We start from the raw sequence: 24,892 nt of genomic DNA on the forward strand, positions 1-24,892 counted from the left end.
TCCAAACATGGCAGCCGGCAGTGCCTGTGCGTGTGGCCGTGCCAAGGCGGGCATTGCTGCGCTCCCGCCTTTCCTCTCCCTTCTTTCTGTGTGTCTCGGCCTCGGAAGCGGCTCAGCGGGGCTGTTACCGTCGGTCTGTCCGCCCCGGTGCTCGGCCCGACCTCCCCAACATGGCCGTCCACGCTAGCCGCTTCCCAAGATGGCGGCGCGGTGCGGGCGGTCCTTGCCCGAGTCGGTGATGGCTGCCGAGCGGCCGCGCAGCCTGTTCGCGCTGAGCGCGGCCGCCGTGAGCCGCAGCATGGCCGCCCTCGAGCGGGACGTGTGGGGTAAGGCGCGGGCGGCGCGGGGCGGCGGGGCGCAGGGCCCGGGCCTGCCCGCACCCTGCCGCTCTCTCCCTCTGGCTCTCCGCAGCGCTGCCCGGGCACCTCCTGCGGGGGCTCCTGCCGCTCCTTACCATCTTCCACCTCGAGCGGGCCGAGGACGCCGCGCGGAGAGCAGGTGACACCGGTGGGGACGGCGGCGAACTCGTGGGGACACCCCCGGGCGGGAGGGACGGGCCCCTCAAAGTGATGGGGCGAGAGAATGGAGGGATGGCCCGGGAGGAGCCCGCAGCGCGGGAACCCTCGGCTGGAGAGAGGAGCCCCGAGCCAGAGCGGTCCCAGGGACACCGCCTCTGTCCCACACCCGCACGGGCTCGGGCTGTGCCCCGGCATCCCATCGAGCTCCGAGCACGACACTGGGAGAGGGGTGAAAACTCCCGGTTGATGATTCTTCCCCCCAGGCCTCTCGACACAGCCCATCTGGCGCAAGCTGTGGGACGATGTGATGAAAACTAGACCGCCCAACTCGGAGGTGAGGAAACTCTCTGGTGGGAGAAGGGGCTCGACACGGGAGCTCTGTTTCTGCTGTTTTCCATGAGGTTTTCTTTTTGGCTGCCTCCAAGCAATTCCTGGCACTTGTTTATAAGTGTTCGTAGAGCTCCGGACCAAGGCATGACCCTGGTAATACAAACATTTTGGGAAATAGGATTTATAAAGAAGCATAGTGCACAGCCACACCCTTCATCCTCCAACAATAAGTTTGCCAAAAGAGCAAATCTTTGTCTTCAGAGATTCTCACAGAAACAGAGGATAAAAACAGTATCTTCTATCATGTTTACACCTACAGTGCCAAAAAAAATGCTGGTGTCTTAGAAAGCATGAGAAAAATAGAAAAGACTGAGTTTGGAGAATGGTGTTTTGTAGAAAAACTGAAGCAGCTTCATTGCTTCATCATCGTAGAAGAATCATTAACAAACAACTTAATGACAGCCAGTCAGTAGATGCTGGAAGAAAATTGCTGGTGACGTGGTTTTTAATAGACAAAAAAATGGCCCAGCTCCAAACCACTGAGTGTTTAAATTAGGCCAGAAGGAGGATGAAGAGAGCAATGGGATTCACTCAGGTTTTCAAGGAGTACACTGAGGAAGCATGCTGAGAACTAGAGGTGGTTTCAGTGGAGCTAGCAGGAGGGGTGTTTTGGAACCAGGTTAGCAGACAGCAATTTAACTTAAAAAGAGCACAAAAAATGGATGCTGACTTTTTAATCCTACACTCTGTTGTTCAATTGCAGAGCATAACATGCTGGAGGAAGAAGTTCCTTGAAACATTCTTCTCCAACGTGCTCCATGGTGTCCTGGACGTTTCCTCTGACTGGCGCCTCCACGACCGTCACTTCTCTCCGCTGCTGCACAGCTCCCCGCACGTTTCCCAGCTCACCCTGTGCAACATGCTGCAGGGGGCTGTGGAACTCACTGCCCAGCACAACCACGAGGTGCTGGAAAACCTGGCTGCCTCCCTGCGGGTCCTGAAGTTCCAGCACCTCCTCTCCTGTGACCAGTCCATCAGGCGCTCATTGGTTTTGCTCCTCCACCGGCTGATCCACCACGGCTCTGTCAGCCAGGTGTCCATGTGCTCCTGGCCTGTTCCTGACACGGTTCTTCTCATCCTCATCCTCACCATGAGCGCTGGGTTTTGGCGCTCAGGAAATGCCCTCTCCTGTCAGGGCAGCCCTTGTGGCCTTTGCAGAGAGGAGGACCAGGCCCAAAGCCAGCAGTCAGCACAGGAGGGAGCAGAGAGGGGCTGTGATGCTGAGTGGGAGGGGAGCGGTGCTGAGAACCAGAAGAGATCCCCGAAAGAGGCTGATGCTTGCATGACCTCTGTCCTCTCTGGCCCCAGAAGTGCTCCCCTCCAAAACCCAGCGTGTGAAGAGACAAGCAGTGAGGTGTCCTGTGGCCACACCAACATTCAGGGTGGCTCTTCCCCTCGTTCCAGCTCACAGCAGCTGTCCTGTCACCCTGTTCCTCGAAAGACACGCAGATGGCAGAAACCTGCAGTGGGGAGGAAACGTCGCTGCCTCAGGCGGAGCAGGGGACACTATGCTGACCCAGAAGATCTCTACGATTTTGTTTTTACTGTTGCTAGAGAGGATAATTCAGGGTTACTGGACAAAACCAGGACCACAGAGGGAGAGAACACTGAGAATTGGACTAGTTCCTCCCCAGGATCTCCATGCACTGGCCATGTTGGCTGTAAGAAAAGAGGAGGACCTGCTGCAACCCTTTCTCTGAAAGCTGCTCGCCGCTTCCGAAGTGTCTCCACACTGGAATTGTTCTCCATTCCTTTGACTGGGGAGACATGTCGGACTCTGAGTAACCTGCTGAGCTCCTGGGTGTCTTTAGAAAACCTGGTTCTATCCTACAATGGTCAGTGCTGTGAATAGTATACTTCCTTCTAGCCCCGCTCTAATGGTCTGGCTTACTGCTTGGGTTTACCCTGCATTAGTTTTCATGGAAGGGGCATTGTAGGAGTATCGGTGCCCCATCTTGAGAAAGGCGTTGGGTGAGATTTAATGAGTGTGAGGACTTAAGGGAGAGAATGGGATCCCTCTGTCCCAGAGCAGCCCCTGGTTTTGTGCTTAAACGCCTTTCAGAGAGAGCAAAGGGAAGAGCCAGATCTGCATCTCCCGTGCACAGAGCGCATCTTAAGGATGTGTGGATAAAGTGGTCTGTGGGTTTAGCCTTTGACTCGGGCTGCCATTGCTGCAGCTCCTGCACACACAGCTGACACTCTTCTGTACAAATGCTGTTGCAGGCCTGAATGCCAACATCTCCTGCATCCTGTCCGGGCTCCAGGCCCTGTCGCGGCACCCCGAGTGCCGGTTCCGCGTGCTCCGCGTGAGCGACATGTTCTCGCACATGCCCTGCATGGAGCTCGCGCGCTGCGCCCTGAGCGCCCTGCCCCAGCTCCACACGCTCTCCGTCAGCTTCGACCTCAAAAACCAGCTGGAGGCCACCAGGCCAGAGGCGAGCCCAAGCTGCAGTGAGGCAGAAATCCCAGGTAGGAATCGATCTGAGTGATGGCCAGGACTTGGCAGGCAGGTAGACTGTAAAGCCTTGCTACAGGCTTCACTCAACACTATTATGGTGGGTTGTTCTTAGGCAATTACAGCCTTACCTTTCTGAGTTAGTTCCTGTTGCAGTTTGTCCCTTCCAGTCTAAGGTGTTCTGTGGAGCCGGAATCTTGGAGGAAACGTTTTATTGCTGTATCCCAGCATGCTGCAACATCAGTTTTGTGCAGGGCCAGTCACAACCTGCTACCTGTGATTGTCCATGGCAATCCTCTCCTACCAGATCTGTAAATTGACTGGGAGCTTCCACTTTGTTCATCCCCTTGACTGTGAGGCTGTAAGCCTTAGACACACTTAAGCAGAGGGAAAGCATCCTTAGATCATCACAGTACCAGAGGAGATGGCAAAGCACTGCCCAAGCCTTTGGATTACAGCCTGGGAGCTACAGCAGTGTGTGCTCAGCTCACAGGTCTCCCATCACCCTTACTAGCCCTTCAATTGCCAGAAAAGCAGTGAGCAAAGCCTGAGCAGGTTTGGAGTGGGGTCAGGAAAGACCTGTGCTCTGGGAAGGCACTGACTGGCTCGTGCCTTAAAGGGTGACCTTTTCTCAAGCATTGGTGAGCACAGTAGAAATTGGTGGCCCTGTGGTCTGGCAGGAATCCTGGAGTGAGCTGTGAGTGATTGACATGCCCCAGGTCTGAGCTGCCAGAGCTCCTCAGGGCAGGACATGGTGCATGGGCAGTTTCTACCAACCTGAAGGATGGTGGTGTTGGGCATCCAGGCTTCCTGCTTGCTGTAGCTACATTGGAGACAGGCACTCCAGAGCAAACTCTTGCATTGTTTTTCTTCCCTTAGAAAGCTGCCTGGAGGTGCTGGAGATACGATTCCCCAGGGAACCTCTGCACGCTGCGCTCCTGCTGCCGGTGCTCAAGGCGTCCAAGTCCCTCCAGCAGCTGTCCCTTGACAGTGCCACCCTGCCCTGCCCCCAGGAGCTGGGGCTCCTTTTGGAGGTGCTCAAAGGTACTCTAACCCATAGGCAGCATCATGGGGCACACACACTGTAGCTGCCATGCTGTGGTCTTCCATCCTCTAGCATGAAGCAGCTTAGGTGGGTCCATCTGTTTAGCGTGGACATCCTTGAAGTCTCCCAAGAAAAGGAAATGGGTGTCAACCATCCCATGTGCAGTGTTACATGGATGATCCTGCACAGCACAATGGTTCCTTTCTAATTATCCACAATCCAGCACAAATTACCCACAGTCTAAGTCAGTTTCTGGGTGGTAGCTGGGTCAGGATCTTCTTATGCCAAGGATGTGCAGTGCTTTACCTGAGAACTTGTTTTGCTTTTAGAGTGTACTCCAAATTTGAAGAAACTGAGCTTTCATGATATGAACCTGGCTGAGCACCAGAAAGAAGTTCTGCTTCTGCTCCAGGATCCTGGCCTACAAGGTATAGCCAGCTCCTGGGTGCTTGGAGAAGTACTGTGGGTGGCTGCTTTTGGCTGGCTGGCATTTAAGAGGGGAATGTTTGGATGTGTAAGGTGTAGCTAAATGTCACAGACATTTGGAGCAGATCTGCAGGTGTTGTCAGAGTGGGAACACGCCTGTCTTTGTGTCAGTGGAGCAGAGGAGCTGCTGGCAAATCCTGAAGGGAAGTGTTTGCAGTCTCAGCTATAAAACAATTTCTAACCTGCAGAGCACATCAGCCTTTAACTGGGTGTGATCTGGCTCTCCTCCTGACACAGCAGAAGTGCTGTTATATGCAATCCACTGCTGGGGGAGCTTTGTTCTTACACGTGGATTAGGGGCTGGAGCTGGCTACAGAATGCAGTTATGGAATATTGAAGCACAGGGAGTACTTACATGTACTGTAAATCCATTTCTTCACAGAAATCACCTTTTCCTTCTGCCGGCTGTTTGAAAGCTCCACTGCTGAGTTTTTGTCAGAAATAATCAATACAGTGAAAAGAAATTCATCACTCAAGAGCCTCAAACTGCCTGGGAACCGCCTTGGTGTGTATGCTGTGTGTGGCTGTGGGGCCCTGGAGCAGCTCTCTGCAGGAACTCTGGGGCTGGAGTCAGGAAAGACCACTGAGAGCTGCTGACTGCAGTGCTGAACTTACCCTGTGCAGGAACACTGGGATTTAGTTCACAAAATAAGGAGCACTGGATCCATTTTTAAAGGCAGAATTTCAGTTGCATTCAGCAGTGTACCAAGGTACTGTGCAGGAATTATGGCTGCTTTTCTCTGCAGCAAATGCAAGTTCCAGCAGATCTCTGGATCTGACTGAACGCTGATCTGCTTCAGACTTTAACAGGAGCAGATCCAGCATCGGATGCAATGCCTCTGATTCAGAGGCACAGATTTTGCCCAAGTTTGGGCAGTTTGTGTCTCAACAGCTGTTGGCAGCCACTGGAGGGATGAGAAGAAGTAAAGGAGGATTTGTGTCAAATAATTGGAACTGAATTTACAGAAGTGATAGGATTTTGAATCATAGGCCAAGTAGAAATGTTTGAGAAATTTAATTGCAGATAGATCCAGAATATTGTTTTCTGTTATTCAAACAAAGTAAAACAGGGAAACTTGGGATAACCTGAATACATGTAATTTCTAAAACAAAGCTGCATCTGAACTTCTGAAACAAAACCATGGTTTTTCTAGGGAAACAAAGTACCCTATCAGCAAATGTTTTCATTGCCTCAAATGTTGTGCTCAGGGGGATGAACTCACTTGATGTCACTGAGGGGGACACACTGAGGTGGGCTCTTTGTGTTGCATTCACTTGTTTACAGACTGCTTTTCTGCACTATTATCCCAGCCCTATGACAATTTAAATTTTAAGACCATTTTGTAATTTGCATCTAATAGTGCATTTCTCCCTTTCAGGGAATCACAGGCTGGTTGCCCTTGCAGACATTTTCTCTGAAGATTCCTCCTCTTCTCTCTGCCAGCTGGATGTCAGGTATTCTGCTTCTCTAAACACTGAATTCCTTGTTTTGGGAGGGAGGGAGAGACCTGAACTGGGCTCTGACAGCAGGAGAACCTGAGCATGGCTTTGTTCCTTGAGAGAATGTGTGCCCAGGAAAAGCTCAGAGAATGCTGCAGTGGGCTCATACACCCTCAGGGGCCTCCAGGACCTCTGAGACATTTCACCTTTAGGAGTCCAGCTCCATCTTTAAAGCAGATTTAGTCTGCTGCTTCCTTGGGAGCCTCCTGAGCTGTAGGCTGGGACTAACATCCCTTCTTTTATTCTTGAACAGCTCTGTTCCCACTGCCCCTTCATAGCAAGGGAATGCTGTCACTGTTCCTGGCACATCCTGAGAATGCCTCTGCATTCCTTTGCTCAGCACTGGTCTTCAGTCAGAACTGCAGCTCTCTTCTTGACCCTGAATGGCCTTACAGATAGGCAGCAACCTTCATGAAGCACATGGGGGTGGCATTTCTGCAATACTAACAACTGCTTTGCTTGATTCTGCCCCCTCTTTACTTCCTCATGGCTCAGGTAGCTCAAAGTACATAGCCTTGACAATTTATTCATTCAGCCATGGCCACACTCCTTCAGCAGGCTTGAAGCCTCATTGTTACTGTGCCTCAGACAAGGTTTAAATCCAGCATGCAACTTGATATTTATTTACACATCTCTACATGGGAATTGACCTTTTAAACTCCTAGAAATAACAGGATCTGGCACATGCCCTTCAGATTCTCTCAGCAGAAGACACAAATGATCACTTACTGCTGAGTCTTGCACTGGGACTTGTAGGTTGGGCCACGTCCCTTGGTCCAGAGAGTTGACAGCTACAACATTTTAAGGCCAGAGCTAGGTCTGCTTAAATCAGAAGTAAGAGGTCTGGATAATGAGCATAACTTAGTAGTTGTTACCACCTTGGTTTAAAAAGGTTTCCAGCCCTTCATACTCAGTTTTGGTTTTAATGAGAAATGCTTAGATTTTGTACTGCTGAAAAAAGGTGCAGCTGGCCTTGAAACCTCCTCAGGGACCTGCACTGGCAGTTGGTAGAAGGAACAGTAATTTAAATTGCTTGAATTATTTTTTTTCTTTTTCTTCTTTCCCTGGAAAGCTCAAACTGCATCAAACCTGATGGGCTCCTGGAGTTCACCAAGAAGCTGGAAGGCCACATCCAGCAGAGAGGGGGACAGCTTCCATTCACACAGCTGCGCCTGTTCCAGAACTGGCTGGACCAGGATGCAGAGACAGCGCAGGAGGCGCTGCGGCGGCTCAGGGCCCTGTGCAGCGTTGTCAGCGACGCCTGGGACTCCTCCCAGGCCTTTGCTGACTACATCAGTGTCATGTAGGGACACAGGAGCAGGGGAAACCCATCTCCATCTCATTTCACAGCACAAGCTGGGGGTTCTTCCCCCTTTCAAGCAGTACAGCTTTGCTCCTTTCACTCTGCTGTTCATTTGAAGGAGTGTGACACTGCCGTGACACAGCAGAGCACGTGGGCCAACTGCTGTATTTCCAGGTGATCCAACTCTGCCATCTTTTCGAGTATCATAAATGGACATACATCAAATCAGCTTCTGAAACAGTTGTTTACATCACTGGGTGTGTGACAGATTTCATGTTGTTTCAGCCAATGTCTCACCAATAACCATCTCCAGCATGGGAGAGACTCAAAAGCCATTGGGTTGTGGTCCTTGACAACCAGGTCTAGGTGCTCTTGTTTTTGAGGAGAAGTATTGGACAGTATCACCTGACATCCCTTCCAACTTCTTCATTCTGTGGTCTGTGCAATAGGAACTCCTCCCTCCACTAAAGGGACGAGAAAACAAGCTAACAAAGCCCCCAGGCTTGACCTTTTTCCACTTGAAAATTTGTACTTTACACCAAAAAATTCTTTATGTACCAAATAGCTTGCTGTTTATTTGCAATCACACTGCCCTTTTCCAGTGTCTGCAGTCATTTTACAGAGGTTTTGAATAGTTTGTTATTTTGTAACATTTTTGTAATAAAATTTTAATTAAGAATCATAATGTACCAAAGTGAATTTTATTACTGTCATGTAATGTGATCTCATTAAAACACTGCCAGATAAGGGGATGCTGCCCATAACAAAGCAAGTGGTTTTAGAAATGGAGTTACTGGAATAGAGCCTGATTTCCTACTGCTTTCATGATCTTTTTCAGGCCAGATGTTTGACATATGAGCTAAAATTTTTTCCCCCTGTACAAAATCCTCCTCTTCCCAAGTAATCAGCAAGGCTCACATTTCACAGCAAAAATAGATCCTGCAAGTTTTGATCAGCAACTGTAAGCCAGAGCTGTCAAAGAAAAAAACCTGACTGCACATCAAGTGCTATAAAACTCCTGGCTCAACTTAACCCTGAAGACAAAATCTGGCTGAGTAGAAGGCACAAATACCAAAGGCAGGAGAACCAGTGCTAAATGTGATCAAGCATGCAAGGTCCCATTATTCCCAGTTCCCAAGGGGCTGTTTTTCAGGCACACAATTCAACAGCAAATAAAAAGCCACGGACTCCTTGCTGCAGCAAGGGCCAAGGGCCTTGCAGCCACTCCAGCGCCACGCTGTTCTGCTATCCCACAGCCACACGAGAGTCCAGCACGCACAGCTGCCCACTGCCCTTTCCTTGAAAGGGATCCAAGTGGGGCAGGCTGCCACAGAGCCTGCCCTTGTCCCCACAGGGGACAGTAACCTGTCAGGGAATCCCTCGCTGCTCCTCGTGGGAGTGGTGATGGAAGGTGAAGGTGACAGCAGCTTCCCAGGCCGCCCTCAGCACGGGGTCCTGCAGGCCGCGCCTGTCCGCGCAGTGCTGCCACTGCGACAGGTCCGACGTGCAGTCGGAGCCGGCGGGAGGGGGCCGCACCTGGTGCCCGTTCACACAGCGCCGACACTTGATCCTGCCAAGGGCACAGCAACATCAGGGCAAGGCTCCTCTGCTGGCTCTGCCTTGGGCTGCTCAAAACCGCAGCCCAGGAACATTCGGATTAACTCCCCTGGATTTTCAGAATTGAACTATTACTGCATAACTACCTTCTAATGTGTGTGACAGGTTAGGAATGACTCACACATTTTGAAAACCTGGGGGTTCTGTTGCCAATGGCAGTCCCTCTTCATGGTGAACCATTTGGGAATGGTCCAGCAAGACCCTGAGGAAGTTCAGAAAGAGTTTCTCTTGAAAGGTGTGGGATGTTGCTTAAGGCAGATCTCAAACGACTGCTGCTAACACCTTATTAGTATTGCATCAGGACTCCTAAATTCAAAGAGCACACCATGCTCCAAAACACTGCATCCTGGCTCCCACCACAGGCACCAGGTTGTGCTCAGGCTGTTTTGGAGATGCCCCAGTGAGCTGTCACTTAAGGAGACAAAGAGCAGCAGCAGCCAGGCCAGCAAGGGCTGTTGCCATGCAGAATGGATACCTATACTGAGCTAAGCCTTGATACAGCTTAAAACTAATCCTCTTCACTTCTTGCCTGAATTAAAAGTCTTAATTTTCACAGTGAAGCATTTTCCCTGCACTCCCTGTCCTCTTTCTGGTGGCTGTAATACCACAGGTCTCTGGGCAGGGAGAGAAGGGCAGACAATGGAGAAGAGTATTCTTTCCGTTGCCAGAACAGCACTTAGACTGGCTTCATGAATTCTTAGCCAATGGAGAAGCCCTAGTATGGAAGCACTTCAGCATTTGTTCACCAGGAGGAGAGTACTAAGGAAGGACCAAGTTAGGCTCCACCTTGAACAGCTCTGATCAGTTTTGCTCTTTTCATTAGCTGCAAAACAGGTAGCTACAAGGTAGTTTGCTCACTTGTCCAGCCATAATAAAAAGGGAGGACAGCAAGGAAGTGCTCATGTCTCGGTGGTTAACAGTTTCAGAAGCAGAAACACTTGAGGCTCACTCTCTGGACATCCTCCTGCTGCCTGGGAGATCCCTCAATTACACAACCAAACTTCTGCTATCCCAGCCATGAGTCATTCAGAATACTCACTTGTCATGGGTGTCACTGGTGGTGGTCTCATTCAGTGTGAAGAGCTCCTTCAGCTCCCCAAGGGAGAAATGCCTTTCTACATCCTGCTCTTCATCCACCACGCAGCTGCTCAGGGCCTTCTTGTGGGTCTGGCGCTGGAATATCTTCTCCTCTATGGTCCCTGTCTGCAGGCAAGGCAGAGATGAAGCACAGTTGGAACACTGGTGTTAAAGGAGCTCTACATGGAGAAGGTGTCACAGATCAAGTGGCTCTAAGCTGTCAGGACCACTCAGCACCTCACCAGTACAGGTGACAGGCAAGTTTTAGTAGCTGCACTCTAACCACATGTGTTTTGTTGCAGATCTAACCCAACTCTGCTTCTCTTTCCCTGTGGCTGCAGGAGTGGATCCAGTGGAGATACAGATGAGGAAGAGGGAGAACTGCCATTCATGGCTAAAGCTCACACACTGCACCAGAATGTGCTGACAGGAAGGAAGGGAAAGGAGCTGAGCAGTTACAGCTGCTCCCTGACAAAAAATCCCAACTACAATCTCCCCAAGAAGCAGAAACAAGGTCTAGCCCTGGGTGACACGAGCATCAGCACTATTTTCTGGTTCACCCACACACAGATCAATCACATCCTGCCTGGAGGGAAATGTCTGCTTCTAGAACAGATGTGCAGAAAGCCCAGCATGCTGTATTTCTAAGACAAAAATCTAAGAGCAAAATGTCTGTTTTGCAAACAAATGTAACACCAAGGAGGGGGGTAATTAGTCATGATTTGCAGACTGATTTCCTATTTCTAAAAGCAAAGGAGCTCCCTGCTTCCAAGTGCAGCAAGGTCAGAGAAGAACTCCATTAAGAAAAGATGGGCAAAGAATGTCTGTTTTCTCAAAGTAAAAATAATAACTGACCAAGGAACCTAAGCTTATACAATAAAACCCCAACCAAAACAAAAAACCACACACATTAAAACTACCCAACAACTTCCCCCTCCCACCCCCAACCAAAACAAAAATCCCAACAGTCTGAACTAACGAGAGGCGAACAAGGGCAGAGGAGACACTTTGAAACAGCAATCACTACTGTCACTGCTGGACTAAGTTGTTAGAGTAGCCTAAAAAGAGCAGTCTCCTTCATGGTTTTCCTCTACAGAGCAGCTACCCCATCTGCTCACTGGCAGCTCCATCCCAAATGCTGCTGGTAATTCCAGGAACCTATTTGCTGTTTCTAAAGCGCACGTACACCCAACTAAAACAGACTGTAGCCTGGCTGAAAAACAGCAACTACTGCATCAGACACCCCATGAAATTAAAGAAGTCAGATGCCTAAATGACTTCAAAGGAACATCTTATCTGCAAAGCCACAGTTGTTTCTATTGCTCAGAAGCCAGCCACTGCAAGAAAGCAAGGGCTGCAGTAATGACCCTCCAGCTAGAACCTTCATGGTTTTCCATGGCAACACATCTAAGGGTAGGAAGCAATTAAGTTCCAATCAATTCTGGTCACCAACACAGAAGAGTTCTTTCCCTTCTGGCCCCAATCACAGCAGCTGCAGTCTGGGCTGGCACCCAGAGCTCCATGCTGAGGAGGAGAGAGGAGTTTTCTCACCGAGAGCAGTCGGTAGATGTAGCACATCTTCTTCTGGCCGTCCCTCCACACCCGAGCCATGGCCTGCTCGTCATTGGCCGGGTTCCAGTCGGGGTCAAACATCACCAGCCTGTTGGCACCGATCAGGTTCAAACCGCAGCCACCTGCTTTGCTGCTCAACATGAAGATGAACTCAGGGCTCTGCAAAAAGGCAGCCTTGGATTAGACTGCAGAGGCAGCCATGCTTTTACTGCCAGCACTCAGAGCTGGCAGGAGAGCTGCTCACATCTGGCACATTCTACTCACCGAGGGGCTATTGAACCGCTCCACGATCTTCGCTCTCTTTTTAATGGACATGGTGCCATCCAGCCTCACGTACAGATACCTGGAACACAGACCATTTACTTCTAATAAAGGAGAAAACTGTCACCATCAGCCTTGTAACAACAGAATGGGCTTTAGAAATGTTAGCAGAAGGCCAGAGATTTTCTGCTGAGTGACCCCAGCACACAAAGCTACATTGGTTCCAATTCAGGAACACCTGAGCTAAAAGGCAGATCACAAGTTCCTGCTGAGATACAGCATAGGAATAGCCAGTTCTTTTACAGCAGAGGCAAAAAGTACTGTACAGTCTAGCAGGATTAAAACACTGAAACCCAAAGACAAACCTTCTACTCCGGCAGAGCTTTTCAAATAGATCCAGTGTCTGAGTGTAGTTAGACACTAAAACCACCTTGTCATTACTGGTGCTTTTGGTAACAGCAAGGATGTAATCCAAAACCAGCATCTTTCCTAGATAAAAAGAAAAAGAAAGAAAAAGCTAGAGCAGAATTCCCAAATTGCAGACCCTGGAGGGGCACTTGGTAAGTCAGTCTCATGGTTGCCTGTGTTAGGCAGCTCATCTGTACTGCTGCATTCCACCATACCTGAAAGCTGGGGCTCCACAGATTTGGTGCTGTAGCCAGAAGGGAACAAGCCCAGGGCTCCAATAAATCCTTCTTCCTCTTCTACACACTTATCATAGATAAGAGCAGGATCTGAAGAATAAACAGAGCTCAGAGACTCTTTAGAGTGCACAAGGGACGCCCAAAAAAAGCTGCACCAACAGTGCAAAACCCAAACCCAAACCATATGAACAACTCACGATTACAGAGCTTCTTCAAGGACGTGATGGAAGACAGAGATGAAACACTGATTTTGCCCTCCTTCAGCTCCTCCACTGGCTTGGCTTGCTTCAGGAAGTTCTTGTACAGCTCAGTCTGCAGAGGTGTCAGTCTGAAACACAAAAGGAGCTCTGCAGTCCCAGCCTGCAGTCCAACAGAAGCCCTGCTCCATCTATACTGAGTGCTCCTTTCAGCTCAGTTTTTCTAGCTATAGCACAGACAGCTTAGAACTGCCCCCAAGGCTGCTGGTAGAGTATTGCTATCTTCCAGAGCTGGAAGAGAAGCTTGCAGAGACTGCACAGCCCAGGGCTCAGCCCTACACAGCTGCCCAGGGCTCACCAGCTGGCTGGCAGAACCACCAATAGTGGGTTGTAGCTTCAGAAGGAAAAGCAACATATTGCCAATGGCTACAACATCATTCCTAGAGGGAAGCAGTGACCACAAGAATTGAAGGGCTTATTGCAATTTTTCAGTCCTTCCTGTTGCTTCCACTATTTCACAGACACAGCAGATGCTTTTTGGTACCTGCAGCAGACCACCTGTTCAATCTTCACTGGCAGGTATTTGGACAGGATGTCTGAAGTTCTCCGAATCAAACACCTGCAGGGAGAGAAATTAAGATCAGATGCTTGGATGGCTCTTGGATCACTTTTACTGATAAAACTCTGTTTTATCACTATGATTCCTCATGTGGTCAACAGACATTATGCCACCTACACAGAGAGAGCTCAGCCACAAGAGAAACTCTGCTCTCCCTCAGACTACCAACAGCATTTGCAATTTGAGCTACAACAGAGCAGCAGCATGGACAGCAAACAAGTACAGGGATCAACAACCACAAATTGTGGGTATAAATCAAAGTACAGGCAGGCAACTCCCCACTTAGTCCTCAGTAGCCATTCTCAGCCAAGATGGGCTCATGGCCTGGCCCAAGATTCCAGCAAAGGATATGTCCTTTGGCCTCTGGAAATGCCCCATGCAGCAGTTTTGCCACACTTCAGAAAAGGTGGAATGGACTAGAAAAAGTGCTGAGCTGAGCAACCAGAGTAAGAGGTGCAGAAACCCAGTTCTGCCAGGAAGCATCAAAAGTATGTTACAAAACCCATAGAAGAAAGACAGCAGGGATATATGACAACCCCAAAATCAGTCAAAGGCTGGTAAATAAAAGAATAATCTGGTCTCCGAACCCATAAGCAGCAGGATGAAAAGTAATAGGCTTAAACTGCAGTAAGGAAGATTTATGTTACACATTAAGAGCCTTTTCTAGCTGCAAAGACAGCAGTGCCCTGGAAAAGGTGTCCTAGGAAAACTGCAAGGTCTTCAGTGCTGGGTGGGGGTTAAGAGATGGTTTAGGTTTTCAGTTCTAACACCTTCTACCTTAGGACAGCAAGGCTGATTAGATGCCTTCTCCAGGGCCCTTCCAGCCTTACCTCTATGATTCCATATGCCTTTGCATCAATGGCCCATTTGCAATTCCAACCAAATACAACAGACTCATCCGTTACTACTTTTGTGCTTTGTCTTCCCTATTTGTGTATCATGACTGTTGCACAATAAAGGAAAGGACAAAGACCTCAACAGAGCCAGGCACAGGCATTCCTGAACACAACTTTACATCCATTTTTCATCAACTATAAAAAGAAATAAATGCACCTCAAGAAGGAATAAGCTTTTCTTCTCCCAACCCTTCCTTTTTCTTAGGCTTCTGCAAGCTGATTTGATTCAAGGTCAGGACTGTCTCTATGGAGTGACTCTACTTAGTGTGAAATTTAATTTACCATTACTGTGAACTGCAGGATTGTATTCGTGATGGCTACAAAAAGATCAGATTAAAAAAACCAAAACAAACCAAGCAACCTAAAACCATCAAATAAAACCCATGAAAAAACAAACAATCAGAAAAAAAACCTGAAGACATCAGCAATGCTGAGAATTCAAGAGTCTTTTCTAGAAAGTTCTTAAAGAGAGCTGAGCAATTGCCAGCAGATATGGATAAACTGATTGTACTCATGAACAGCAAACAAGTTTGAACAGGTACCACAAATCAGCCAAAGATAAAGAAGACAGCACTTCACATCACAGAGGTGCTTCTTGGGGATCAGAAGTCCCATCTCTGACTCTTGTAGTCTGTCCTATCAGCCCTGCAGAGCCAACAAAACTGTCTGAGTGTGAGCTGGGTTATTCTGTGACTTGGGCAATCAACAGCAGAATGGAGTGACATTCCTTACACTCCTTCTGCTCCTCAACATCTGGGTCGGATGGATCTCAAGTCTAATCCAGCCCACATTTATAGATGACATAAATAAAAGAATAATGCCTGATTATTCAGATCCCAGGAGAAAACAGAAACATAGGAGTCATAATAACCCAGTACCTGAGAGTACTGCCTGGAGGTGATGGCAGCTGACTGTGCCATGTCAGTTCCATTTATCAGACTAAAGCTCCATCCTAGGTGGATTTCTTTGGCAATAAATACTTGCACAATCACTTCTGAATAGATGTAACAAGCAAGAGAATCCATTATAGCTACATCTGTAATTTGGAAATATAGCAGGGCTTATAGGCAAATGCTCTGCAAAGAGAAGAGGGATGAAGTTCACCTGTTCACAATACTGATTAGCTCTTTAAGCCTCTCTTCTCCCTTGTGTCGCTCAGCTTCACTTGCATCTGCATCTCTTCCTTTCAAGATGGGCATTTCAAAATGTCTTTTAAATTCCTGTGCAGTTCCTGTATAAAACAGAAGTGAAAAGGTGACAACTACTACCAAAGAATCTTTGATCAGCATCCCACAGCCACTACACCTCAAACACCAGGCCCAGCAGATAAAACAAACCCTCATCCCATCCATAAGATTGTTTGTTTTTTTTCCTAGCCAAGCAAGACTCACACAAGGCAGACAAATCAATTTAACAGATAATCATTTTGTACTCCAACAACAGTCAAAGCCAAAGGTCACAGAATTTTACTTAAACAGTCACACACATACTGCTTTTGCTCACATTCCAGTTATACTTTTATTCCCAGATTCTGTCCTTGCAAACAACAGCACAGGCATTATCTGTGCCTACTCCAAAATTATCTGTAATCAGTTGCTTATTACTGGCCACAGGCTGAAAGTGAGAAAAATGCCTCCTGAGTGCATGCAGCTTTGCTGCAGTACTTACACCATTAACCTCATCTCAGAAAGAACGAACTGCAAGTACAGGGAGAGTAATCCTGCCCAAAGTACAGGTCAAGGGGGGCAGCTGAAAATCCCATCAGCTCCCTGTAATTACCACACAAAATTGAAGCACACAGAAAAAGCAGATGTAGAACATCTACCAGCCCATTCCATCCTTTCCTTGAGAACTCCTGGGGGCAAAACAGCTCAACAGAAAAAGACACAGCCCAAATTCTGCCTGCAAGACTAAGAATCCGATGAATTGTGTTTAACTAGAGTTGGGCATGCACTAGAATTAATGAGAAGCCTCTTGGACTGGATGCCCAACAACCTGAGATGATCATGGGGGATTAAAAAAGAAATAATTGACATTAGCACTGAGTTTCCCATATTCATTTTACTTTAATTGATTCCCCTTCCAAAATACCCGTTTGACTCATGTAGTTTGCATTAGAACCTTGTTTAAACAGAGCTCAGATGACACATAGTCCCTAGAACAGGGCACCCTGACCTAGGCTTTCTGGATACAAACTGAAAGAGTCTCATGGAATCACAGAGTTGTTTGAAGTAGAAAAGACTTTAAGAGATCACCTAGTTACAAACCCCTAATATCACTTTTCACCAATATCTCAGTTGTTGCTTTTGCTGGCATTGACAGAACAGGCCAACACCCTCCCCTGCCTCCCATCTCCCACACATTGATCTCTCACCCAGGATGCCTGAATTGACAAAGTGCACCAGGCTGAAATACTCCAGCAGGTCATTCTGAATAGGAGTGCCTGAGATAAGGACTCGTCGAGGTGTGTTTAAGCTGTTGAGAGCCTGGTAGGTTTGGTTTTCAGAGTTCTTCAGTCTATGGCCCTGTAAAAAAAAAATAAAACCAGAAAAGGAATAAGGCTGATAAATCCAGTGGCTCTGTAAGGAAGCAGCTTGGAGAGCCATATCAGCACTGATAAAAGGCATCTCATCACTCTTCCCATTCCTGGTAGTGGAGTGAGTGTTGCAACAAACTTGTCTCAAGGACAAGGATCTAGTGAAAAACCTTTAGCCATTGTGTAAGGAAACAAGACATTAGAAGCTTCCCAAACCAGGAATATCTGAGCTCCACCCAGGCAAGAAAGCCTACCATGAAAACAGCAACCATCACACAATATAACTTACAACTCTAAGAACTGCTTCCTGGTCTAAGATGGGAATGTATTCAGCACTGAACTCTGGACCAGTAAAATTGTTTAATTCAAGGTCAAGACCACTAACCACCCAGATCACCTATACAGAGGACTGCCAGACCTTTGCACACTAATAAAAAGAGGTTCTTCACCTCTTACAGTGGTAATCTGAACACAGGCCCCATTTCTCATGCCTGGGAAAAGCAACTTTATTAGCATCTGAGTGCTGGGTAGGACAAAGCACACGTGATAAGATGCTCTTCATGAGTGCCAGACTGCACAGAAGAGGCTAGTCACTTTTTTGGAAATGTATATAAGCCACAAGGCCAAGGACATGAGTTTCCAGATTCCCTAGGTGCTAGCCTCATTCCAGGGGCACTGAGAGGTGTGGGCAGTCATGGACTCACAGATAAAAGGTTTATGGGAGCTACCTACACTCCTGAGGACACTCACTCTTTTAAACCCCTCTTGGCACTGCTTTGGCAAATACAAAGCCAAACCACTGGGTGGCACCCCTATTTAATAAATTCCTTATACTCAGCAGCAGAGGATATCTCAACCCCTGCAGGTCCCAGCCTGATCGTTTCACAGAGGCAAAGGACACTTGTTTTATTTTGTCCTTCAAAGCATCTCTGGCTCTCACTACCTATAACCACAAAGAGGGAATGACAAATGAAAAAACAACTCAATTTTGGTCATGTGAAAGCAGAGCTGGACACACATCAATGCATGAAAACCAGCAAGCCAGGGCACTACCAACAGAGACAGGCATGGACCTCCCTTCTGGTACATATTTCACATGGAGAGGGCCCTAGTAGGGACCCACCATGGATCTACAAGTGGATGCAGTTACCACCAGCTGGATTTTTTTCATGAAGACACCTCTCCCACTCAGGCTCACACAGTATGGTTGATCTTACTGAGAGCCTCTGAAACACCAGAATGGGTGTTGTCTGTCCACAGCTAAGTCTTGTATCCCATTGTCCACTCTCCTTTAAGAAAGCAGATCCAGTTTCACCCAGGTGTTGGGAAAACAGCAGGAATGGATTCCCCTTAGAGGTGCCCCCATACCTCATCACAGATGACCAGCCCCACAGTGCCCTTCTGCAGCACCTCGGCGTGCAGTCGGAAGGTCTCGTAGGAGATTATCAGGATAGGTGAGGGCACTCGCCGGCCATGCTGGTTCATAAAGCCAGCTGCAGATGGGAAGGGAGAAAAGGAAAAGAGGAAAAAAAAAGGATGAGGAAAACAAATAGAAAACAGGTCAAATGGTCAAAACATTTGCCTTAAAATTTATGAAAACCCTTCCACCCATATATACTCATTCTCCTTTCCCCACAACTATTAACATTTCCATGCCCCTTCTGCCTCCATTTCCTGGACTACCCTAACACCTGACTAGATTTGCATGGCAAAAGATCAACTATTACCAAACATGCAAGGCTCAGATCTAAACATGTTAGTGGGAAGACAGTCATCAGTCTGCAGATATCCAGTGACTGCTCAGAGATCTTCACATGAGCTGCTCCAGCCTTCATCCAATGCAAGACTTTGACCCCGACCAGCCAAGCGCCCAGACTGCAAACATTTCTGTACCTAGTTTACGGTCAATCTCTTCTTTGGAGCCTCCATCAATGGCCAGTGGCTGGATCCTTCCCCCCAGCCATTTCTCTACTTCATTGTACCAGTTTCTCACCAGGCTGGAGGGAGACACCACCACGGCTTTCTCGATTTCGGGCTTGCAGTCCGGGCTTTGCCGGAGCAGCGTCCACATGAGTGTGATGCACTGCAGAGTTTTGCCCAGCCCCATTTCGTCTGCCATGATGCAGCCATGGCTCCCAGGGATCCGCCGGCTCGTCACACAGTCCCAGAGGAATTTCACCCCCTGCCAAAAAATTGTTCTCTCAGAGCAGGATGGGGACATCAGCAGAGTGACAACTTCATTACCACAATGCACAGGGCTGATAGCACAGCAAACAGCAGATCTGTGTAGCACACACATCCCTGGGGACATGCAGTGTTCTAATGAGACAGAGGGAAACCATCTGAGGCACAGCTAAAATGCTGCCACATCTGGAGTGAAATAGCACTGCTGGTGCCAGCATGTACCTCACAACATGCATAAAATCTTGCTACATTTTTTTTGTACAATTCTAACCAGCTTCTGAACATGAATTCCCAGAAATTTCTACCCTTGGCTGCATTAGACAGGGCTTGGCCATGAACTAACATGCATCAATCATTTCAAAGAGGTTTATCATCTTAACACCACCAAATCAGGTAATTTCAAAGAATCAGAGTGAGAAGAGTTGTTTCTGCTGCCCGAATAATTCCCAGAACACCATTATCAGTCCTCATAATTTCTGCCTAAAAGCAGTGACTCACCTGGGGGCTCAAGGACCAAAGCAGATTTAGCTTTAGAGAAGACGCAGGGCTGAGGTTTTAACCCATGTCACATGGTGGGAGAAGAGCTCAGCCCTGCATTAGGCCCTGACACATCACTGAGAGAGATAAAGGGAGGTGTGAGGGGGGAAGAGACAAACTTCAAAATGTTCCTGTACCATATGATGATAAGAGAGTCAAAGAAAACCAGGGCATTGTGCTGGGAACGTACAAGCTAAACACACCTGCAATGATTCATCCTCTCTACTCCACTACTTAGGACTTGAAGATAGAGCACCTTTACCTGCACTTTCAATTCATTTTCTTTCTTTCTTAGATTTTTAGTAACAGGCTAATGGAATTCATTTAAGCCAGCTGAACAATTTTGAACTTCATTACTGACTATAAGACTGCATTTTGCTGCAGAACCAGCACCTGGGCAAAAGTCACAACAAAGTTGGGGCAGAGCTGTACAGCTATGTAGGAGCATCAGCTGAATACAGCAGCATAGGAATCCTAGCAGGCAGAGACTTATTAGTCAGGCTAAAGCAGAAACTGCTTTATCATCAACATTTACTTGCCAAAAAACAGCGTGCCTAGGACACCAACATAACTTTGACTACTTGACAAAAGCACCAGCAGGCAGCAGCTTACCCAAAACCAGAGTGCCTCCAGCTATGCACCCAGAGATGAGAATTACACCACATCACAGGTTCACTGCCAGATCTGAGATAAAACTACAACCCATGAGCAGCCTACTATGCTTTCATTGCCATCTGAAGATCTCCAATGCATGGACACATCTAGCTTGACCTGCTCAGCCTGCAAGATCAGCAATCACAGCTTCCATCTGTGCTCCCTCCAGGCTTAAATGATAATATATTGCACCTGGGATGAACTTCCAGCTGTCCAGAAGATACATCGGATATTTGGAGAGCTGCAGCCACTGCTGCCACGTTACGATGTTGCACATATTTACAACATAAAATGGTTTTGGCAGTCTGCATCAAATTTCAAGTCTGTGTAGGTCAGGCACAGCTCACACCTACCAAGGGCAGCCTCCAAACAAAGCACACTGAAGCAGGAGCCTACTCTACACTTTGTTAGGAACCATGGCACCAGAAATTGGAGCCTCAGTGTTTCCTGGCTCAGGGACTGCAGATCCAATCAATTCTGCTGAGCAGTAAAACAGTGGCGGACAGTTTGCCCTGCCTGACTCAAAACTGGGCTTCAATATAGTTTATTGCAAATATATCACATCACCTTTCACACTGAATTCTACCCAGCAGAGCTACATCTCCAGACTTTAAGGTAAGTAAAAGCAGGACTTTCAGCCCTGACTCTTTGCTTGAAAAGGGACAGGAAGTATTGTCAGCATTCAGGCCTCTCAGAGGATGCTAAAAACAAATGCTTCACTTGGTATTTGCAACAGACTAGAGTCTGCTAGATGTCAGTTTGTGAAGTCTGTGCAGACCTGTAATAATTCCAGCAGATGAAAATGTGGCTTTGTGAAATGGAACAAATCCTCCAGCCACACCCTCAGGTCCCAATGGAAAACTTACTTCTCTCTGATGGGGTCGTAAAACACGGCTGAGGACAGGATCCACCACGACATGGACAGGTGCCTTGTCCCTGCAGGAGGCAGTCAAGGTAGAAGAGACTGTGATTGAGGAATTTGGCACATGTTTAGGTTTTGTTAAATCTCACTGCTGTACTGAGGACTCTCCTGTGGCACAGGGAAAGCAACTTCACACAAGAAAGTGAAAAATGGATTTATTCAGCTTTGAGAATGAAGTTAGAGACCTGCCCACAGTCTGAAACATCAGTGAAACCATGTATGTGGGCTGTGGTTAAAACAAGTGCAGAATGTGGTCCAGAGACACAGTTAAAAAGTCAGTATTGTTTTTCTTGTTTCTATAACAATATCGTAACTAAATTTCTGGAGAAAGAAACCCCTCCCTCTGTCCATGAAAATCCATCCACTTGACAGGTTTTTCAAGTTATAATAATAGCACAAAAGAAACTACTTTAGAATAAAAACCAGTAGGCAGCCTAAAATTTGACAGTCATCTCCTTTTGCTCGTCCTTAGATGCTGATGTTTCCTGACTAATGACTAAGGCATGAGATTTTCTAAGCAACTTCTCCATGCATGTATGCTCATTCCCTGCAACAGGTTTAAATTTTTGATGCATGAGAGATGGAACATTCAGTGAAAGAACACAAACAATCCAGCATGGGTACATTCCTCCTTTGACTGTAACCATACCTGAACCAATTCAGGCAGAATACTTGGAATTGAAATCCCCTTGATGATCAGACCCCAGCTCAAACACATTTGGGAGAAACGCACATAAACCTACAGCCAGAAAGAGGTCAGAGCTGCAGCATTCACGCCAGGTGATGACTCACTTGTCTATTTTCAGCTGGTCATGGGCACTCAGCACAGGGGGCTCGTACAGAACCAGAGCTCCCTCCTCAAATGGGTCATGGAGAGGACCCCTCACTCCTGCCCGTTTGACTCCCAGGGAGCGCAAGCCCAGGGGCCCTGAAATGGAACAAAGGCACAGCTCAAACAACAACATCTTCCTGGAAGCAAGCAGAGCCTGGCAGCAGAGTCTGATCACACTCAGGAACAGTGAATTAATTGGGTGCTGGAGTGGAGGTGCACGCACTGCTGGTGCACACAGCAAACCTAAGCCGGGCTGTGGTTTGGCAGTGCTCTGGCAGCACAGTGGGAAGCTCTGCGGCAGGAAAAAACAGAACCAAGGAATAGAGGCAAAGAGGGAGCAATGGCACTGCTTACCCAAGGTGGTGGTTCTAGTTTTTTGAAAGCCAAGGAGGGTTCCAGAATGTACATCTCAACAGCCCAACAAATACACTCCTACGTATAGAATATGCTGGGTGAAATTCTCTTTTGGGGTCACCTAACCCAGACTTAGCTAGAGTCGTATCTTTGATGCAAGGTCAGGAACTGATCTTTAACAGTGATGGAGTTCTACAGCACCACGGCCAATACCATATTGTCACTACCTGCTCTAGGGCATTATTTTCTCTCTGCTGAGCAATATTAGATGTTTGGCCTTGGAGCCAATTTCTGTGAAAAGCAGAAACCAAGCAGGAGTCCCTTTTCCTAGTACTGTATTTGATGTCACAGTTTTGAAATAGAGATGACTACAAGAAGATACATAAAAATCCCTTTTCCCATCAAAACTCAGGCAACTGTGCTCCCAGATTGATTTTGCTCTAAAAAGATTCAATCAGTCTATCTGTCCACTGTTTACTAAAGCTCCTTGCAAAACAGGAGTGTAAAACAAGCTGAGGCAGCAATGCACACAGAACAAGGAAAAAAGAGCAGAAGAAACAGCCCCTTTTCCCAATTAAGAGAGCAAGGTAACAGCCACAGAAAGCAGCTTTCCCAGTTACAGTTCTGTTGGAGCCTCCTCACAAATCCGCTTCTCCAGCAGTGAGCTTTGTCAGACTCTTCTGGGGCTTGTCATTCCACATTCAGTGGCTGCTTACAGACATTTTTATAACTAAAGTTTGAGTGAAATTGGTTGCTCTGCATTTGAGTTTTTCAGCTGGAGGGTGAAGGGGAAGCAGGGGACATGAACAGGCCCATTTGTTTCTGAGATCTTATGTTTCACTGATTCAAACCAGCTGAGGCTTTGAACTTCAAAATGATCTCGTTTTGAAGATCACCTTGAGGCTCAACACTCCAAGCCAAGTAGAAAGAAAACTGGCACATACAATCTTTTTCACCACAGCCTTCTGTCTGTTAGCATCATTATTTAAATGATAAACCTTCGTGGCTTGGAATTCATTTTGCTTTTGTATTTGTGATACAGTGTAAAATCTCCTGGCACTACATCAAATACATAGCACTAAGACTATAAAATCCAATTCTGAAATGTAGGATTATCCAAACTAAACACTAGTAAGAAATATGAAGACTTTGCTAATATGGCAGTATTTTTCTTTCAAAATTAAGTCAGGATATCTGGAACATATGCATCAGTGCAAAAAATAACAATAATCCCCACAGATATATTTGACAGGCCTAAGCATCATCTGTTTTACAGAGTCAGCCAACACAGACAATCCTTAAACCTCCTCATCTTACCTTTATAATTTGGAATGGGGACTTTGAAGGGTTTGGACAAAATACTGCGGATAAAAGCCTCCTAGGAATTCAGAAAGAAAAAACATTTCAAAAGTCTGAAATCAGAGATTGCTCAAGAATGCAAGTCCAGGACATTTTTTGAGAACTCAGTTTTGCCAAGTACTCAGTGTCCCTCTATTTAATCTACTCAAGCTTCAACTCCAACTACTTTCAAGACCATCCAAAAGGAAGAAAGTCACAATTCAGCACAATTTCCTCCACCACTTCTACTTTTCAAAACTATTTCCCTTTAGGTTTTCTAATACATGAAATTGATTTTTCATAGCTCCCATCTTCCTAAATACACTGGCTTTTTTCACTTCTTTAAAACTTATTGCTCCCCCCCTTGCTTGGTAATTTAGTCAGGCAACTCATTTCCTGCAAAGGAGCTGGGTTACCAGGGCAGGGACATTCATGCTGGATCAGCAAGCACCCAGCTAGGCCAGCAGTGGAAGCCCAGAGAGAACTGGGCAGCCAGACAGCATTTAACCCAAAGCAACTCACACCTTTGGGTACTGTCCTTCACCTGGGCCTCACAGAACTCCCTCACTCAGGATTTCCACTACAGCAAGCTCACTCAGCGCAGCTCCTTCGACAATAAAGGGCTGGAGCTGGCAAAAAGCCTCTCCAAAAGACTTTGTGTCTGCATAATGCCCCAGTTTAAAAGGAGCCATGGAGGCACTGGGAATTCCTTGCTGGATGAGCTTTGTGTGTAGCAGCAGCAGAACCCCACTCACGTGCTGGCTGCTGTCCAGGCAGTGGGGTCTGTTGGTCAGCGGGGCCAAGGGTTTGCGGAAAGGCGAGCGGTAACACTCCCCAGTCTCTGCCTCAGCAGCTGCCTTCTGCCTCTTCCGGCCCTGGAACACAGAACAGACCCAAACAGCTCAGGGGGAGCAGAGATGCTCAGCAGCCACGCTCTGAAGCCACACTCAGCAAG

The 24,892-nt window shown here is 47.5% G+C and overlaps 2 protein-coding genes across 4 annotated transcripts in view; one reads left to right on the forward strand and one right to left on the reverse strand.

Moving 5' to 3' along the window:
- The first annotated feature begins 3 nt into the window (after nucleotides 1-3).
- Nucleotides 4-8,614, forward strand: LRRC41 (leucine rich repeat containing 41). The gene is made up of 10 exons (XM_074545861.1): nucleotides 4-326; nucleotides 412-498; nucleotides 782-852; nucleotides 1,612-2,743; nucleotides 3,132-3,377; nucleotides 4,243-4,407; nucleotides 4,738-4,836; nucleotides 5,277-5,399; nucleotides 6,274-6,349; nucleotides 7,467-8,614. The coding sequence occupies exons 1-10, from the start codon at nucleotides 200-202 to the stop codon at nucleotides 7,699-7,701; spliced, it is 2,361 nt and encodes a 786-aa protein (XP_074401962.1). The 5' UTR covers nucleotides 4-199; the 3' UTR covers nucleotides 7,702-8,614.
- Nucleotides 8,081-24,892, reverse strand: part of RAD54L (RAD54 like) — a 51,009-nt gene continuing 34,197 nt past the window's right edge. For all 3 annotated transcript variants that reach the window (XM_074545858.1, XM_074545859.1, XM_074545860.1), the window contains 16 exons: nucleotides 24,693-24,812; nucleotides 23,917-23,977; nucleotides 22,206-22,341; nucleotides 21,358-21,427; nucleotides 19,010-19,298; nucleotides 18,485-18,609; nucleotides 16,955-17,105; nucleotides 15,685-15,811; nucleotides 13,610-13,684; nucleotides 13,066-13,196; nucleotides 12,848-12,958; nucleotides 12,590-12,713; nucleotides 12,228-12,306; nucleotides 11,943-12,122; nucleotides 10,354-10,517; nucleotides 8,081-9,267 (listed from right to left, as the gene is read on the reverse strand). In XM_074545858.1, the coding sequence (XP_074401959.1) occupies nucleotides 9,066-9,267; nucleotides 10,354-10,517; nucleotides 11,943-12,122; nucleotides 12,228-12,306; nucleotides 12,590-12,713; nucleotides 12,848-12,958; nucleotides 13,066-13,196; nucleotides 13,610-13,684; nucleotides 15,685-15,811; nucleotides 16,955-17,105; nucleotides 18,485-18,609; nucleotides 19,010-19,298; nucleotides 21,358-21,427; nucleotides 22,206-22,341; nucleotides 23,917-23,977; nucleotides 24,693-24,812 (2,145 nt within the window). In that variant the 3' untranslated portion in view covers nucleotides 8,081-9,065. The remainder of the gene's footprint in view (nucleotides 9,268-10,353; nucleotides 10,518-11,942; nucleotides 12,123-12,227; nucleotides 12,307-12,589; nucleotides 12,714-12,847; nucleotides 12,959-13,065; nucleotides 13,197-13,609; nucleotides 13,685-15,684; nucleotides 15,812-16,954; nucleotides 17,106-18,484; nucleotides 18,610-19,009; nucleotides 19,299-21,357; nucleotides 21,428-22,205; nucleotides 22,342-23,916; nucleotides 23,978-24,692; nucleotides 24,813-24,892) is intronic.

The sequence above is a fragment of the Zonotrichia albicollis genome, chromosome 8 (genome assembly GCF_047830755.1).
Source record: "Zonotrichia albicollis isolate bZonAlb1 chromosome 8, bZonAlb1.hap1, whole genome shotgun sequence".
Lineage (NCBI taxonomy): Eukaryota > Metazoa > Chordata > Aves > Passeriformes > Passerellidae > Zonotrichia > Zonotrichia albicollis.